Here is a 16151-nt window from a genome sequence, read left to right as displayed (position 1 = left end):
TGTCAACATTTCAAATCTGTTTTAAAACAAAGAATTATCCCAACTTATTTTGTTTAAAATGAAGAAAAACATGTAGAGTGAAAAAAGCAAATTTGTGTACACATTATACTGGTGAAAATTAGTATATTTTTTAAAACAAGTCTAATACTTTCTTTGCCTAAAAACTAAGACAACAGTTTAAAGATATACTATACATTTAAAAATATAAATGCTTATGAACAAGCTACGTTTTCCTTACCTTTAATTTTTATGTGGATTAGTCAAGGATTTAAGTTGATGTTGTATAGCAAACATTTGTTTTTCATGATAGGCAAAACATCTGTTCTTCTGATGTTCTGCTAATATGTGAGTAAACAGCATACTATGCTGGGATAATAAAACAAAGTAGGCTGTAACAATTATTTTGAAATCCAATCTTTGAAGAGAGCAGATTAAAATTTTAATACATCGAAATGTAAAGATTTGTTGTTCTTAGCTTGGATTCTTGCTAGTTCCTACTGTCTCTCTGCTAATTCCTGACGTTCACTTGAAATTTACACTCTAGAGCCTTGATCTCCCTCTTTCATTGTTCTTCATTCTCTTTCAGGATCTGTTGTCTCTGTTCTTCAATTGCTCTCACTGCCCGCTGAAGCATGTCATTAGTGTAGTATTCTCCACCATTATTACTAACCATTTCAGCTGCATAACCTGTTCTGAATCCTGCTTCATATGATCAGTAGCGTCCTAGAATAGCATCCTCTGCATCTTTGAAATGCTTGTAGTTCTGTACTGCACACAGATGCTTTAATGTCCTGCGATTTAAGTTGCTCTCCATGTGTGAACAGTGCCATGTTATAATGTATAGCTTCTTTACCCGAATAATCTTTCAATGTATTCTGTTGTTTTTGCATTTTCTTCTGTGAATCTTTCCAAATTAACAACTAAATGTGGACCAGGAGCAGAAAGAGATAAACTGGCACACTTGAACATATCCTGAGTTGCTGAGCTCTCACCAATGGTCGTTATCGGTGGCAACATGTCAAGAAAGCGTCTAGGTGGACTTGGCTAAAAAGGGAAGATCCGTGGGTTGCTGCTAGGACACAGGCCGGGGTCTGATCAACCATGGTCTGGTGGTCTGATCAACCATGGTCTGGTCACCAGACCTGATCCAGCATAAATATGCGTCCTCCTAAAATCCCACCATGATAACAGAAATGATGGGGCATCATGTTAGGCAGTACATTTTCATGGTTCCATGGTTCTTCATTTTATTAATAAATTCACAGATTTTAAAGATGAAACTCATTAGTTTTCTTTTTATCAACACTTCAACTAAACATGGGGTAGATTTTAAATAATTGTATTGCTTTTTAATAGATGCTATGCACTAACTTCCAAAATGAAAACATTAACAAAACACAAAACATCTTTTTTGAATAATCTTTTAATATTGTTTTAATGGGTAATCAGTGTATTAATCTTATATGTTAAGCCAAAGTGAAACAAAACCTTGTCAAGTTGTCATTGTAGTTCTGTAAAATGACCACTAGCAGATGCTCTATGCAAATGTTACTTTGTTTTGTTTCTCCCTAAAAAGGATTTACATCTTGTTGCTGTCTGGAGCGTGGTCATGTTCAGCTGCTGAAGTTGAAAGTTAAGTGGCACAAGATTTCAGTATAAAGAGAGTTCATTGTATTTATTAAAACAGGTACTGCATAACAGGAATAACAAGTTTTGCTGTCTGACAAAAGCACATACTTTTCAGAAAGACTTCTGGTGATTTTTGATTTGAGGCACAGTAGCTCTTTACCAGTTGGCTTGAATTAGGTTGAGTCTGTGTATTTATCTTTAGGACTGATTAGCTAATAACTTGCAAATACAATGAACATGATATTTATTGTTTGTTGTCTTCTTCTGGAAGTCATGTCCTAGCTGTACACAGATAAAGAATATTTTAAGCCCAGTGATTCTGTTTCCATCCATTTGAATGGAAATAAATGCATTTAGTTCATTTCTATACTATAACTATTGTGTACTGACAGTAAATCTGTGAAATACTTATAATTAAATGTTTAACCTTTTTAGACACCAATAAAACACATTTTTCAAGTTGCAAGACTTAAATATAATGCTGTCCATTTAAAACGAAGAGACTTTATGTCTTTTTTTACTATATTATAAAATTTATATAAAGACATTTATTGTTGTGGCATGAAAAATAAAAAACATTTGTGTTAAACTGCAAGCATAGCCTAAGGTTATAAGGCAACCCATATAGACATATAAAAACCAGAAGGGCCTTAAGATAAATGCTTCAGATAAATAAGGTTTTGAGCTGCAAATAATCTTCACATTCATTCAAAATTGTCCTGTGACATGACTCGAAAAAAAGCTAAAAATTATGGTGTTGAAGACAGAAAAAGCCATTTCAACAATAAAAACTAGGTGTACATTTCATGTATTACATTAGGGACGTCTCCACAACTATTAACCAAGAAAAATAAATGTAATCAACACTTGACATGCGAGTTTTCACAATCCTTATGACAATGAATGATTTTCAAGTTCTAACTAGTGAGATTCTGAATAATTGGAGACAGAACTTTCTGTACTCCACACAGATCATAAACTGTTGAAATCAGTTGAGAAATGTAAACATTATTCCACTTTTTGTCCAGAATAGTCGCAGCCCTTCATTTACTTGTATGTGTTTATAGAGCAGTTTCGTTGACGTATCGCAGCATTCATTCACAAACTTTTTTTTTTTTGTCATTCAAAACTTCAGATGACAATGCTGCTTGTATGTCAACTATAATCACACTCAACTCAGCTTGGTCAACCACCTTCACCAGAAAGACCATGCTGGTAACCCAGCTTCACCAGCTCCATTTAGCTTGAGAACAGCTCAGTCTAAACTGGTCCATCAGCTACACCAGCATAAACCAGCCTGGACCAACACTGAACTCATGTTGGTCTGTGTTGGATTTTTTTCAGCAGCGTAGGCTGTTAAACCCATTTAGTGGTCTCACTCACAGGTGCGCTTACCCATCTGTCCACAATCTGATGTGTGCTTGACAGTGTTACGAGTAGGTCAATTTAGGGTTTAAGGAGAGTAACAAAAAAATTGTGTAAATTATTATATATGTGCTAGGACAAAAATGACAGTGAACATTGGAGGTACAGTACAATAATAAATATATTAATAAGTTATAAATATATTAAATATACATATATATATATATGATATATATATATGACAAAAAACTCCTCTAGCTCAGGAAAGCTCAAATAAAGTCCCTAGCCAACCTACTCTTACTATTTGAACATAAAAAAATACACCATGTGTTTCTATACTGTACATAATAAATTACGTCTGTGCAGAGTGCACTGTGCATCACTTGATATAGGCCTCCGTCAATAAGTAAATAACTGACAAATAACAATAATAACAAAAGAGTTATTACAAAAGACCATACAAAAACTACAAATGGGACAGTAAAATATATTGGAAGGGTTTTGTGTATTTTAAGAACAGACTGCAAGTGTGAGCATACAACAGCCAACAATACCCAACTTTTAACATTTTTCAACTCTTGGCAACCAGGGGGAAAAAAAGCCAAGCACAGAGTACATACAGTGCGGAATAGACACTGAGTGCCTTGTTACGCTGCTGATTTTCTAAAATATGCTCTGATTGCAAACACTTAAAACAATATGCTGACCTCAGGAAAAACACTTTGGTGGACACACGGCCTTAAGCTATGGGCCCTGTCCTAAATGGCACCCTAAACACTTGCGGTCTTCCTATGAGTCTGCACTTTCGTGACTCAACGCCGCTTTGACTGTCGAGAAGAAGTCTGCCGCTTTAGTGCAGACTTGGCAAAAGTGTGCATCGAGGGCGCATACCGACTGCTTGCGAGCACAGTCTCGTGGACTTCATGATCACCGTAAGTGCATATGAAGTGTGGGACAGGGCCGTGGTCTTCAGCTAACTGTCTGGATGAAACCCATAATTCCAAATCAAGTTTTAATGTCTTATTGTTTTTCTTATACATTTTAGGATTATTTTCTGGTAAATAATTAATGGTGCTTGCACCAGAACGAATGAAAAGGCATTTGGACTTCCTTTTCTTCTTGTCTAATGTAGTGTAAAAAAGTTTCTTACCAGTTAATTTATACTTTGGGACAACATCAATCTCAATAACCCACCTGTCTTTGTTGTCTGGACATTTTACCTTAACAAACTTGGGGGGCCTAATGCACGCCATTGCAATATTAGTATTTTCTTTGAAGTGCTCCTTCAGACCCTTTTCAAATGCATTAATATATTTGCTCTGAGATGGCACTTCTAGTCCAATAATTTGTCCATGTTTGTACAGTGGCTCATCTCCAACACCAAAATGGATAGTTCCATTTGTTCGAGAATTCATACATGCTGCAGCAAACCAACATGTGTCATCTCTGAATTTTTTGAAGACATCCTTTTCTGAAGCTTTTTCTGTGTTTGTCATGAGCTTGTACTCATGCAGAGGGTCAATAAGATTGCTTGGACCAGTCTCAGGTGGCAGTATATCATTTTGTACGTATACAAATGTTGTGCTGCTTTTATCAAAGGGGCGGGGCTTACACCAACAAAATACAGAACTTTTTGAGTTGTCCACTGAGTTACTCAGGTGTTCTTTTGTCTCATTCCCCACATTATTTGTGCATTGTGTCAAAGGTAAAGCCAGGGATTGTGCACCACTTGCCCCTTTTGTGCACATGCCATCATCCCGTTCCTCCAGTAGTAGATCGTTCTTGTCTTGAAGAGTTGATATATCATAGAAGAACTCCCCTCCACTGCTTGTATTTTTGGGTATGTCCTCTGACCATCTCTGCACACTTGATTCACCACCCATATTTTCTTCAATGCTGAAGTGTGTGGGTGTCTCCAGTTCAGCAGGTCCAATGGTAGGACTTTCAGCTGCTGCTTTTTCTGGCTGAAAATGCTGTATTACAGAGGTCCTTACTGATGCATCTGTGTCCTTTGGTATGACACTGTGCTTGAAGTTTTCTGAGGATGTTTTGAACAGGGCCACGGTATTAACGATTAGAACTGCAGGTCCATGTGTTAAACCAACATCTAGGAAGTCCTGTTTATGAAATGAAATGAGAGCAGCTCCTGAAACATCCTGTTTGTAAAGCATTTCAGCATACTTCTGAGGGACTTTCAAATTAATGAGCCATTGATAGACATCCTCTTCCGTCCAGTCATCCATTTTACTCAGCACTGTTCGCGTGTCTGATGTTCTGTTGTGTGGGGAACATTCTGCATGCTGAAAAGATAATAGCAATGATTTACAATTGATGTTGAGAATGTTACTCGATAAAAAGAAAAATATTTGTGTGAACAGACAATAATGTTCAGGATTGTCAGTACAATTTTATATTGTTTAATATTTTAAAGTTTCAACAACATCAATTTCTAAGAATTTAGAACTTATTCCAAAAAAATAGCCTTACAATCTCAAATATTTTAAAAAATAAAAACAAACTTATTACAAAACCTTTTCTGAATCTGATGGTTCTCTTTGCTCCATCGCTATTCAGTCATTTCTTTCCACCCATGTCAGCTGAAAAAGCACAAAAATAAAATAATAAAATAATGACATTTTAAGTGAAAATGTTAAAATGACCATTCTGAAAGCAGCAATTATACAACATTGGAAAACCATTTAAAAATGCTAAAAAAAAAAAAAAAAACTGGCAGTCTACCTTTGAGACATCAGTATGATATTCACCCAGTAGCCTACTGAAAGAGTTATAATTGTTTCTCAGCTGCTTGACGCAGAGAAGGACAAACTGCATTGAAATGGTATGGAGTATTGTTCACATGTATGACATCCAGAGCTGTTCATCAAGAAGTTGCGCATTCATTTGACACTGACTCTTGCATTCAAGCCATCAGATGCTTTATCTAAAGAAGAGGCCAAGTAATAAGGTCACATAAGGTCTGATTTCGGAACAAATCTTGTGGGTGTGGAAAGAGAATTGAGAGAGGCTCTAACTGCCCTCAGTCAAGATCGTAGTCAAAAGGTTTTATTTCATCATGAGGTAGAATGGAGTTTTTCACCATGGAGGGGTGTGGGAGCTGCTGATTAGATCCACTAAAAAGTACCTTGCTGACATTTTTGGAAGTGTTGGATCCATGAATACTTACCATAATGCAAGTAAGGCAAAAATGAAACAAAAGAAGAGAGAACTTTGCAGTTGGTGATGTAGTGTTAGGGGAGAGCAGGCCACAACCTAACACTTTCTGACTTTCTCAGTTTGTGTAAATTCACTTAATTTACCCCGAAAGAATGGAAGTGAAATATGACAACATGCCACATAGGTGGTGCATGTTGTAACATGTGAGGGGCACACTGTAACACGACCATATGACAGCTTAAAATGTATCTGATCTAATCAAAAAAAATATACAAGACAAATTAAAATATGTCAATAAAATACAATTATAAAATTTTTCATATAAAATGGCATTTTTTAATAATTAAAAATAAACAAATTTTTGACAATGAACATACCGCAAAATACAGCTTTATAGCATAGTTCAAAACATAATAATAATTAATAATTTTTGAATATTGACTCTTAGTCTTTATTCACCACTTTCTCATGGTTTTCAATAGAATTCATAAAAGTTGTTAATGTGAATTATATCGCTAACATCATAGAATAGCATAATTCTAATAGCGGGGCACATTGTAACGCAGCGTTACAACATGCCCCATCTGTGCAACTGGGATTTAAACCCGGCTAGTGTTTTCTGCTGGTTAGAAAAGCATTAAAGACCTATCTAACCGGCTAAATAACAGATTGGATAATGGCAGATAATGGCAGATTTTTCTAATTTTATATAAACACTAAAAACTGAGATGAAAACTTAATTTCAGTAACAAATTTACTTTTGCTATGGTTAAATAAATGTTCAGTGATAACTTCCAAAGATTTTTTCATTTTGGCACAATTTTTTCTCTATATAGTGTTGATATGGCAACTAGTAAATACACTAAGTTTTGTCGCGCTGGCATGTGTGGACACTCTTCTGCCATGTGTGTTACAACTAGCCCCGTGTTAGGTTGTGCCCCACTGACCCCTAGATTCCACTGCCCCATGTGACTCCCCATGATCACAATGGACTAGTACGAACCGTCAAAGTAAAGGCTCAAAACAGTATCCTATAAAGGCCTGTAATTAAGATAAGTTTACTCTTGGAGAATACAGAATGATACCCTCATCCCTCCAATCAATAACAAAAGAGATAAGTTATTTCCTTTAATTATATTGAGGCTTCATTTGATAAATACTGATAATTGTTTTGTGGTAAGCCAAATACAATTAGGGGCTGGTTTTGTAGGAGCCATTTATAGGTTTTGCCATATTGCCTGTGTCCAAATTCGCATACTCTCTTAAAAAGGTACCTATTTTGAATAAGTAATTACTTTGCAACCGCTAAAAAGGTTCTATATAGTATGAATGTGTGAAATATGAATGTAATCTGGATGTACTACATCTGCCATGCTGTCATTATCATGTGACCTACCAGCGTCAGTTGCGTCAGTTCACTGCCATTCACAAGTAAGTGCCCTGTAGAGCAGCATCCACATCTCTCTGGCCTGCCTTCACTGGTGACAGCCAGGTAAGGATGGTTTTTGCCAAATTTCGGCACTGTTTGTGACCGCTGTGAAATTAAACCACTATTAATAAACATCTCAGTACAACCAGCCTAACTTAACCAGTCCTCCATTAAGCTTAACACCAAGCAAGCTAGTCTGGCATTGACATAAAATAGCGTTGTGCAAGGTCGGAAATGCCACCAAAGTTAATAAAAGTGCTCCCAAAGTTCGAGATATGAATTGCCCCATATGAGTTCTTGTTTTTTGTGTTTATATAACAGAATAATATGTCACATGAGCAAGTGTGCTATTTTCCTAAATATCAGCATGATTGCAAATGTGATATTCATTTTATACAACAGTTCAATAAACAATAACTTGCTATATTGACAATTTTTAGACAAAATATTGTCAATATATTATACACTAGAATGAGATAATCTTGTAAGTGTACATGGCTACATCATGAATGTTTCTGTCCCTGCGGTCACGGCGCGAAAAATACTATTAAAATTATCATTTGAAAAATACTTTATATTGAAAAGCTTTATATTAACTGACTTTCTATTAGTGCAGTACAGGTAATTACAACCATCTATGGTCTCCCAATTGTTTACATTATGGGCAGTTTAGTATTATGTGATTAATATAAAACAAAAGAAAATATAATGCCCTTACCTCCAAAATTCCTTTGTGTGTATTGAATTAAGTAATGAATTTGCATGAGCTTAGTGCTGATTTATTTTACACCAATTCTTTTTCTAGAATTGGAATGTCTGCAAACAATTGTGGGTGACTGGAGGACCTGAAGGATACACTTAATGAAAACTTCAAATCAGGGTAATATGGTTTATACGAAGCATGACATAGCGGCCTATAGCTGTGGCCAAAAGTATTTGGAATGACATAAATTTTTTTGCAATATTTTCTGCTTCAGTTGTTGAGGTGTTGCTTCACATTGTTTCTAGATTATTGTGCAGAGTGATCAGATGCATTTTAAATAATTGCAAAAAAACCTTTATCACAAAAATCCAAATTTCAGTTTTTTGGCCCTGCATGGTGTAGTGGAAATTCTCAATACAAATCTGACTTCATCACTGACAATTTAAACAACTTAGTTGTTAATATAATACTACAGTATCTTGAGGTAATTCCCTGAATTCCTATGGCACAAAATGAAGAATAGTGCGAATTGCAGAGGTTATGAAGAAGAAGGGTCTGCACTGTAAATATTGACTCTTTGCATATATTGAATGTTTTTGCCACAAAAATGCCTTTAAACTAATGAAAAGTTTATCATTGTTTTCCAGTATACCACAGAAACATGTGAAAAAAAAAATAAAAAATCTACAAATACTGAAGTAACCCAAAATTTATGTCACTGCCAATACTTTTGGCCAAGGCTGCAGATATGCAGCCTTACTAGCACACAGTCATCTGACTGAGACGCATCCACAATGGGCACCTGCTTCATTCATGAATGAACTAGCTGTTTTGAATGAATCAGTTGAATGAATGATTCACTTATTAAGTCTTGCCGCCAACTACTGGAGGTTTTAGCTTAATACTGTAGGCTATAATAATGGCATCATTTCATTTTTTCCCGAATATTTCATATTTCTATTTTCAAAATGTTATTTAAAACATCAATCTTATTATTACACATTATTTATGCAGTTGTAATTGCAATGTAAATGGATTTGATACATGGTAATTACACAGTAACATTATTTTCTTTATATATAAATAATTATGAAAAGGGTGCCTTTTTAACTTGAGCACATCCCCCCTAAAATGTCTGTGCATGCACAGCCCTGAATTGCGCACAGCACAGGGAGTCCACATACAACACAACAAGTGCTTCCCCCTACTACCTAACGGTCCATAAAGTTTGATTTCTTTAGACTATTGTGTAAACCGTCTTTGTCATATATATATATATATATATATATATATATATATATATATATATATATACGTGCCCTTGAACATGGCTGCCATGGTGACAGCTAAAACCAGCAGAAGCTGTATTGCATCATATAAGTTAAACATTTTGATTAGCGCACCCACCAAGAAACAGCATTTTAAGTTCCATTATGGTAGGCCTATGCGTAACTTAAATGTTGGCTAGAGTTATAAGAGAAAGTTAGAATCACGTCTTTTACTCACGGAAAATATAGTTAGGGCAGATTCTCTTCGTCGATCAACTTGGGATGCGAGCTGGAGTATCTGACGCGCTGACTTTCCAACAGATGTCTGACCGTGTCAGATTCGTTCCATCTATTCAACGGAGCATGTAGTAAAAACGTAGGCTACATGTCTCATTATTTTTAAATACTAGTATGAATATTAGACATCATTGGTAATTTCGTGGTGTCTGTTCCGGAGTATAAACTAGTATGAATCCGTTTTAAGGAAGTTAGGCTATATATATCGCGCTTATAAACCGCACCCACAAAGCAGCAAGATGTATGTCATGTGACCACCAATCACAAATGAAAACTTTCTCGGTTTAGTTCTTTACCTCTTCTTTTTTTCTTTCAGATTATTTAAAGCATTGGGTTTTGTTGGTTTGAGATTGTTCTAATCTGATTTTATTCTCTTGCTTGTACAAGCTGAAACCTGTTTGACTGTATGCTTATATTCTCTGCCCTGAACATAAATGTCAATGTATATCAGGTCATCAAAGTAACATGCATTGTTAACATTTGACTTCAGGAACATTCAGATGAGAAGATTCATTCTGGATTTATGACTGATCTAGAATCAACATTTGCTTAGGAAGGGTTTAAAATCATTGGTTTTATTTTTGTACGTCATTCAATAGCAGAACAGAACTCTATGCTTGGGACAATTCTGGAATTACAAGGATAGATAGGCCTACTGTAATTTATTAGTAGGCTAGGCTACAGTACAAACATCATCAACTGATTACAGGAATAACAAAGTAAAAGTGTTTCCATACTTTATGCTCAGTTAGGTCCTTGTAGCATGCTATAGGACGATACATAAAGCCATCGCTAGACTTTATTTGTGGAGTACCTGTAACTGGCACTAGCGAGGCCAACGTCATATGATAAAACATAATGCTTGAATGCAATGTAGCCTAAATGACTAAATGCCGTTTTTCATTATAAATGAGTAACAGAGTGTGATGACCATGCATTTAGCCTAACATGACCAGGCTTTTATAACTAAGATTAATTACATTTAACATTTAATAAAGTCTTTAACTATAGTCAAAATGTAACATGATGCTTAGGATTATGGATAAAGTGAACACTAGATTTTATTAGCTCTGGAGCTTAATCAGTAAAGTAGAGAGAGGCCATTATCATATGAAAAAAACATATTTCTTGAGTGCAATGTATATGAACGATGGAACATGCTGCAGTTATATCTAAGGCAGATGTAATGACAAAAGTACAATACCATAATCTTCCCTGAATTGTCATAATTGTAAAGGATAATTAGAATAAAATAGTCAATTACAGGTCACATTACAAGTTTATAATCAGAGTGATATTGCTACTCAATTTAAAACGTAAATAATACAATACAAACCATGCGCTCGACAGTACATTAAGCATATGGTCTCAAAAAGTCAGCATTGTCATGAGTGACCATATAAACAGTGCTTGATTTGAGGAAGGGTGCGAGGGGATGGCATCCCCTGTAACGGTGTGTGCTCAGGCAGATGAAGACGAAGACGAATCAAATTCAAACACAGCTTAATATACAAACAGGAATCAGAACAGGCATCAGGGTACACACACATAACTAGCTACGAGACCGGACAAAGAACAACAGAAAGGCAGGAACTTAAGTAGTGCAAAGAAAGGATTTTTAGAAATCTTGGCCAACTGAAAAGTATGAACATGAAAAGTATGAGCATGTACAGCACTCAGTACTTAGTTGGGGCTCCTTTTGCCTGAATTACTGCAGCAATGCGGCGTGGCATGGAGTCGATCAGTCTGTGGCACTGCTCAGTTGTACTATGCGAAATCGGCAGCCCTTCCGGTGCACTCAGTGTCCGAATTCACTCACTCGTTTCATGAGAAAATGAGAATGAGAAAATGAGAAAATTAAACAGTACGCAGACATGACAAGACGAGCCAAAGAACACAACTTTAAGTTAGAAGATGTTGTATATGTGGCGAGTATGGAAGATGGCAAGCTGGACTCTAAGTATAGAGATACTCGCTATGTACTGCTGAAGCACACATCGGACAATTCCTTTGAAATAGTCAATGTAGAGGATGGCTCTAGGATTGTGAGAAATGTGAAGCACATTCGTCATGTTCCTGTTCAGCTGGAGATTAACATACCAGAACCTGCAGAAATACAAAGCGATCAAGGAACTCAAGAGACAGTGGTCAAGTCAGATTCCTCAAAAGAGCCACAGAGTTCTTCTGTTACAGTACCAGACACTGGTAGCAAGCCTTTGACTACCCGTAGTGGTAGAGTGATTAAGAAACCTGTTCGTTTCAAGGACATGATTATGTAAATGTTTGAGTATGTTTGTTGACTGTTTAGTCAGTTTGGATTGAAACAATATAGTAGTATATTGTGTTCAGAGTAACCGTAAAAAAGGGGTTGAAACAAAAGTAATTTGTTATTTGACGATATAAGTTCTCTAATACTAACAAAGGGAGGGATGTAGTGTAGTGATATCGCGAGAACAGGGGGTTGGACGAGAGAGTGATCACGAGAGTTAAGTGTGTTAATAAAAGTTGAAATAACAATGATACAGACTGGTTAATGAGACATACAACACAACAGGATTAATGACAGTTACAACACAAAATATACTCCTTTTAAGTTCCTGTATTTATTTATTTATTTCCAGTCGAGAGATATAAAATACTTTCTAAGATAGCTAGCAATTAATGACACAACCATAGCGCTTACTTTTGTTTTTTTGTTTGTTGTACAATTACAATAAACCACTGCTTGGATTCAAACTTCCATAAATTTTCATAAAGGATAGTGTGTCCAATTAATTGAATAGGCCAAAGAAGTTGAAAAAGTCCTTCAAATATTGAACTATTCTTTCTAAAAATGAAGGGTCTCTCTCAGCTTCCTCCCTTGCCTTCTGCTCATAATCATCATTCAGCTTTTTCTTTGCTTTTTCAAAGTCTTCTCCTTGAAATCTGGCACTAATAACTGCTATCTCATTTTGTCTCTGCTCCTCTCTCTCCTTCAGGATGCGCTGTTTCTTTTCCTCAATCGCTCTCTCTACCTTTTCAAGCATCTCACTGGTGTAATGTTGCCCACCATTTCCAGTGACCATTTTATCAATCTGGTCGAGCAACTGAATGACCTGTTCAGGATTTTGTTCTTTATTGTTGAACGTGTGGTATCGTCCACTGCAAGTTTTGATGAAACTGAGCAGTTTTGGGCTGTCCCGCACAAAAGTGTGAATGTTCTTGTCCTCCAGTCGATCTCCATGAGTGAACAGTGCCATGGTGTATGTGGAGGATTCCTCACCAAAAATTGCTTGTATGAGTCTAACAGCTTCTGCCTCTTCATCAGTGAATCTGCCCAGCTGAATCACAACTAAGAAGACATGTGGACCAGGAGCAGAGAGTGGAATACAGAGTTTAATTCTGTTGACCACTTCATCTTTAGTTAGGCTGGTGTCAAACAGACCGGGAGAATCAATGACAGATACTTTTCTGCCATTTATAGTTGCATGAAATTTTTCACATTGTGCAGTCACAGAGGAGGATGATAACGCTGATTTAAAAAGCTTTTGTCCCAGGATGGTGTTGCCTGTTGCACTTTTTCCTACCCCTGTTTTTCCAACCAAAAGAATCCGGAGTGGTTCGCCGGGATAATGAACTGTACATTGAAAATAATTACAAGTATTACAAAATATTTCAAATAATAATCTCTTACTAATTTTCATATAAATAAAATAATAAATAATAATAAATAAAATAATATATAAATCATATAAATATAAATAAAATAATAAATACAATTTTGACCGCTATTTGGAAGAGAAAAAAAACTTTACCTGTATCATCCAAATCATGAACTGAAACATCATTTTGATGATGTTGTTGCTTAAACATCTAGAATTTATGAGGACAATATCAAATATTTGATCACATTTCCTCATTTATACAATTTATTTATACAGTATATCTTAAAAAAAACATCTTTTTAGATAATAAATCCACATTTTCACAAGCAAGACTAGTTCCAGACTAAAATGCATGTTTGAGCTGTTTCGACTAAAAGCAACTTCCACTGATATATATCTTAAAATATGTCAGTGCCATTATTTTGTCTCAAGATGCACACCAGTAATGTGTTTTTCTAGGGTACATTTATAAAAGCTACTTAAATGTCCCAATTGAACTAAGGCCTAATCCTGGCTTAATCTAAGCCTTGTCTGTGAAACCATCTAATTTATATCACATACTGTGCAATACAGCAGTTGTAGATTGAAATTAATAACAATAATGTCAGTAGTTGTAATAATGTTGACCATTACATTAACTGAACAATGTGTCATTTACACTCAAATTTCTGCATTAATTGATTTTTTGTTGTAGGAGAGTAAATGTTGAAATTAAGTGTTATTTTATGTTTGCTTGTTTGCTTGTTTGTTTGTTTGTTTGTTTGTTTGTTTAGTGATGGAAAGGACCTGTTAGTGTTTAATGCTGTTATGTTTGACAAGTAAAAAAGTTTCTGTTATGTTGAAGTTTTTGTGGCTATCACTGTGCTGAAGAGTAGTGCTCGTGCTGTGGGTGGCTGCATGAAGCTTTGCTAATACCAGTGCCAAGTAATATCTTTCTTGTTTATTTAATGCATACTAAATAAGTTACAATTACTATGTGCAATGCTAGCTTTTAAAAACTTATCTTGTTGTTTGTATAATCAACCTGCTGCAAATAACCACATTCCTCTAACTCAATGTAAGTTGTTGATTGAACATAAATCAAAAAGACTGATGCAAACTGTTGCATTATCATTATTTTATTAATTTTATTTTTTAGTCAAAACATATTTTAGAGCTCTTGACTTGCACGGTACAAGAATTTTCAAATACATACCTGAAAGGTGATTGCGGCAGAGACACCAATTATGCCAAGAACTACGAGGTTAATGAAAGGAGATGAGATCCATGAGTTTGAGGTCGTTGTTGCTTTTGAAGAAGAATTCGAATTTGTGTTCTCCATAACTAGGATAACGAGAGAGTGAGGTCAGAACTGTTGTTCTTGCTATACAATCCTAAGATATAAGTAAAACCAATTATGGGTTATGGACCAGTTCAATGGGGCCAGTGCCCTGTGCGGCTTCAAGCTGATTTCTGCTATAGGACCAGAAAAGGTCAAAGCAGATGTAGTCTGGATATACAGGTGCTGGTCATATAATTAGAATATCATCAAAAAGTTGATTTATTTCACTAATTCCATTCAAAAAGTGAAACTTGTATATTATATTCATTCATTACACACAGACTGATATATTTCAAATGTTTATTTCTTTTAATTTTGATGATTATAACTGCAACTAAGCAAAATCCCAAATTCAGTATCTCAGAAAATTAGAATATTGTGAAAAGGTTCAATATTGAAGACACCTGGTGCCACACTCTAATCAGCTAATTAACTCAAAACACCTGCAAAGGTCTTTAAATGGTCTCTCAGTCTAGTTCTGTAGGCTACACAATCATGGGGAAGACTGCTGACTTGACAGTTGTCCAAAAGACGACCATTGACACCTTGCACAAGGAAGGCAAGACACAAAAGGTCATTGCAAAAGAGGCTGGCTGTTCACAGAGCTATGTGTCCAAGCACATTAATAGAGAGGCGAAGGGAAGGAAAAGATGTGGTAGAAAAAATTGTACAAGCAATAGGGATAACCGCACCCTGGAGAGGATTGTGAAACAAAACCCATTCAAAAATGTGGGGGAGAGTGGACTGCAGCTGGAGTCAGTGCTTCAAGAACCACTACGCACAGACGTATGCAAGACATGGGTTTCAGCTGTCGCATTCCTTGTGTCAAGCCACTCTTGATCAACAGACAGCGTCAGAAGCGTCTCGCCTGGGCTAAAGACAAAAAGGACTGGACTGCTGCTGAGTGGTCCAAAGTTATGTTCTCTGATGAAAGTAAATTTTGCATTTCCTTTGGAAATGACCTTAACCCCATAGAAAATCTATGGGGTACTGTGATGAGGAAGATGCGATATGCCAGACCCAACAATGCAGTAGAGCTGAAGGCCACTATCAGAGCAACCTGGGCTCTTATAACACCTGAGCAGTGCCACAGACTGATCGACTCCATGCCACGCCGCATTGCTGCAGTAATTCAGGCAAAAGGAGCCCCAACTAAGTATTGAGTGCTGTACATGCGCATACTTTTCATGTTCATACTTTTCAGCTGGCCAAGATTTCTAAAAATCCTTTCTTTGTATTGGTCTTAAGTAATATTCTAATTTTCTGAGATACTGAATTTGGGATTTTCCTTAGTTGTCAGTTATAATCATCAAAATTAAAA

General features: G+C 36.0%; 2 protein-coding genes across 5 annotated transcripts in view; both read right to left on the bottom strand.

Annotated features, from left to right (window-relative positions):
- Nucleotides 1-1656: 1656 nt before the first annotated feature.
- LOC127519392 (sterile alpha motif domain-containing protein 9-like) lies at nucleotides 1657-10055 on the bottom strand. 4 transcript variants are annotated; one of them, XM_051907089.1, is made up of 5 exons: nucleotides 9807-10055; nucleotides 7565-7702; nucleotides 5734-5935; nucleotides 5526-5591; nucleotides 1657-5294 (listed from the first exon to the last, which is right to left on the bottom strand). In XM_051907089.1, exons 4-5 carry the CDS (start codon nucleotides 5556-5558, stop codon nucleotides 3807-3809), a joined length of 1521 nt encoding a protein of 506 aa, XP_051763049.1. In that variant the 5' UTR covers nucleotides 5559-5591; nucleotides 5734-5935; nucleotides 7565-7702; nucleotides 9807-10055; the 3' UTR covers nucleotides 1657-3806. The 4 variants fall into 4 exon arrangements, with proteins under 4 accessions (XP_051763049.1, XP_051763042.1, XP_051763060.1 ...); XM_051907082.1 differs by lacking the exon at nucleotides 5734-5935; XM_051907100.1 differs by lacking the exons at nucleotides 5734-5935; nucleotides 7565-7702.
- Nucleotides 5892-16151, bottom strand: part of LOC127512019 (GTPase IMAP family member 9-like) — a 24679-nt gene continuing 14419 nt past the window's right edge. The window contains exons 2-5 of the mRNA XM_051892519.1: nucleotides 14705-14832; nucleotides 13660-13717; nucleotides 12897-13481; nucleotides 5892-5935 (exon numbers count right to left, since the gene is read on the bottom strand). Coding sequence (XP_051748479.1) covers nucleotides 5892-5935; nucleotides 12897-13481; nucleotides 13660-13717; nucleotides 14705-14830 — 813 coding nt within the window. The 5' untranslated portion in view covers nucleotides 14831-14832. The remainder of the gene's footprint in view (nucleotides 5936-12896; nucleotides 13482-13659; nucleotides 13718-14704; nucleotides 14833-16151) is intronic.

The sequence above is a fragment of the Ctenopharyngodon idella genome, chromosome 1 (genome assembly GCF_019924925.1).
Source record: "Ctenopharyngodon idella isolate HZGC_01 chromosome 1, HZGC01, whole genome shotgun sequence".
In the NCBI taxonomy this organism is placed as follows: Eukaryota; Metazoa; Chordata; class Actinopteri; order Cypriniformes; family Xenocyprididae; genus Ctenopharyngodon; species Ctenopharyngodon idella.
The sequence above is the reverse complement of the archived record's forward strand: the minus strand, read 5'-3'. Positions and strand labels throughout refer to the sequence as shown.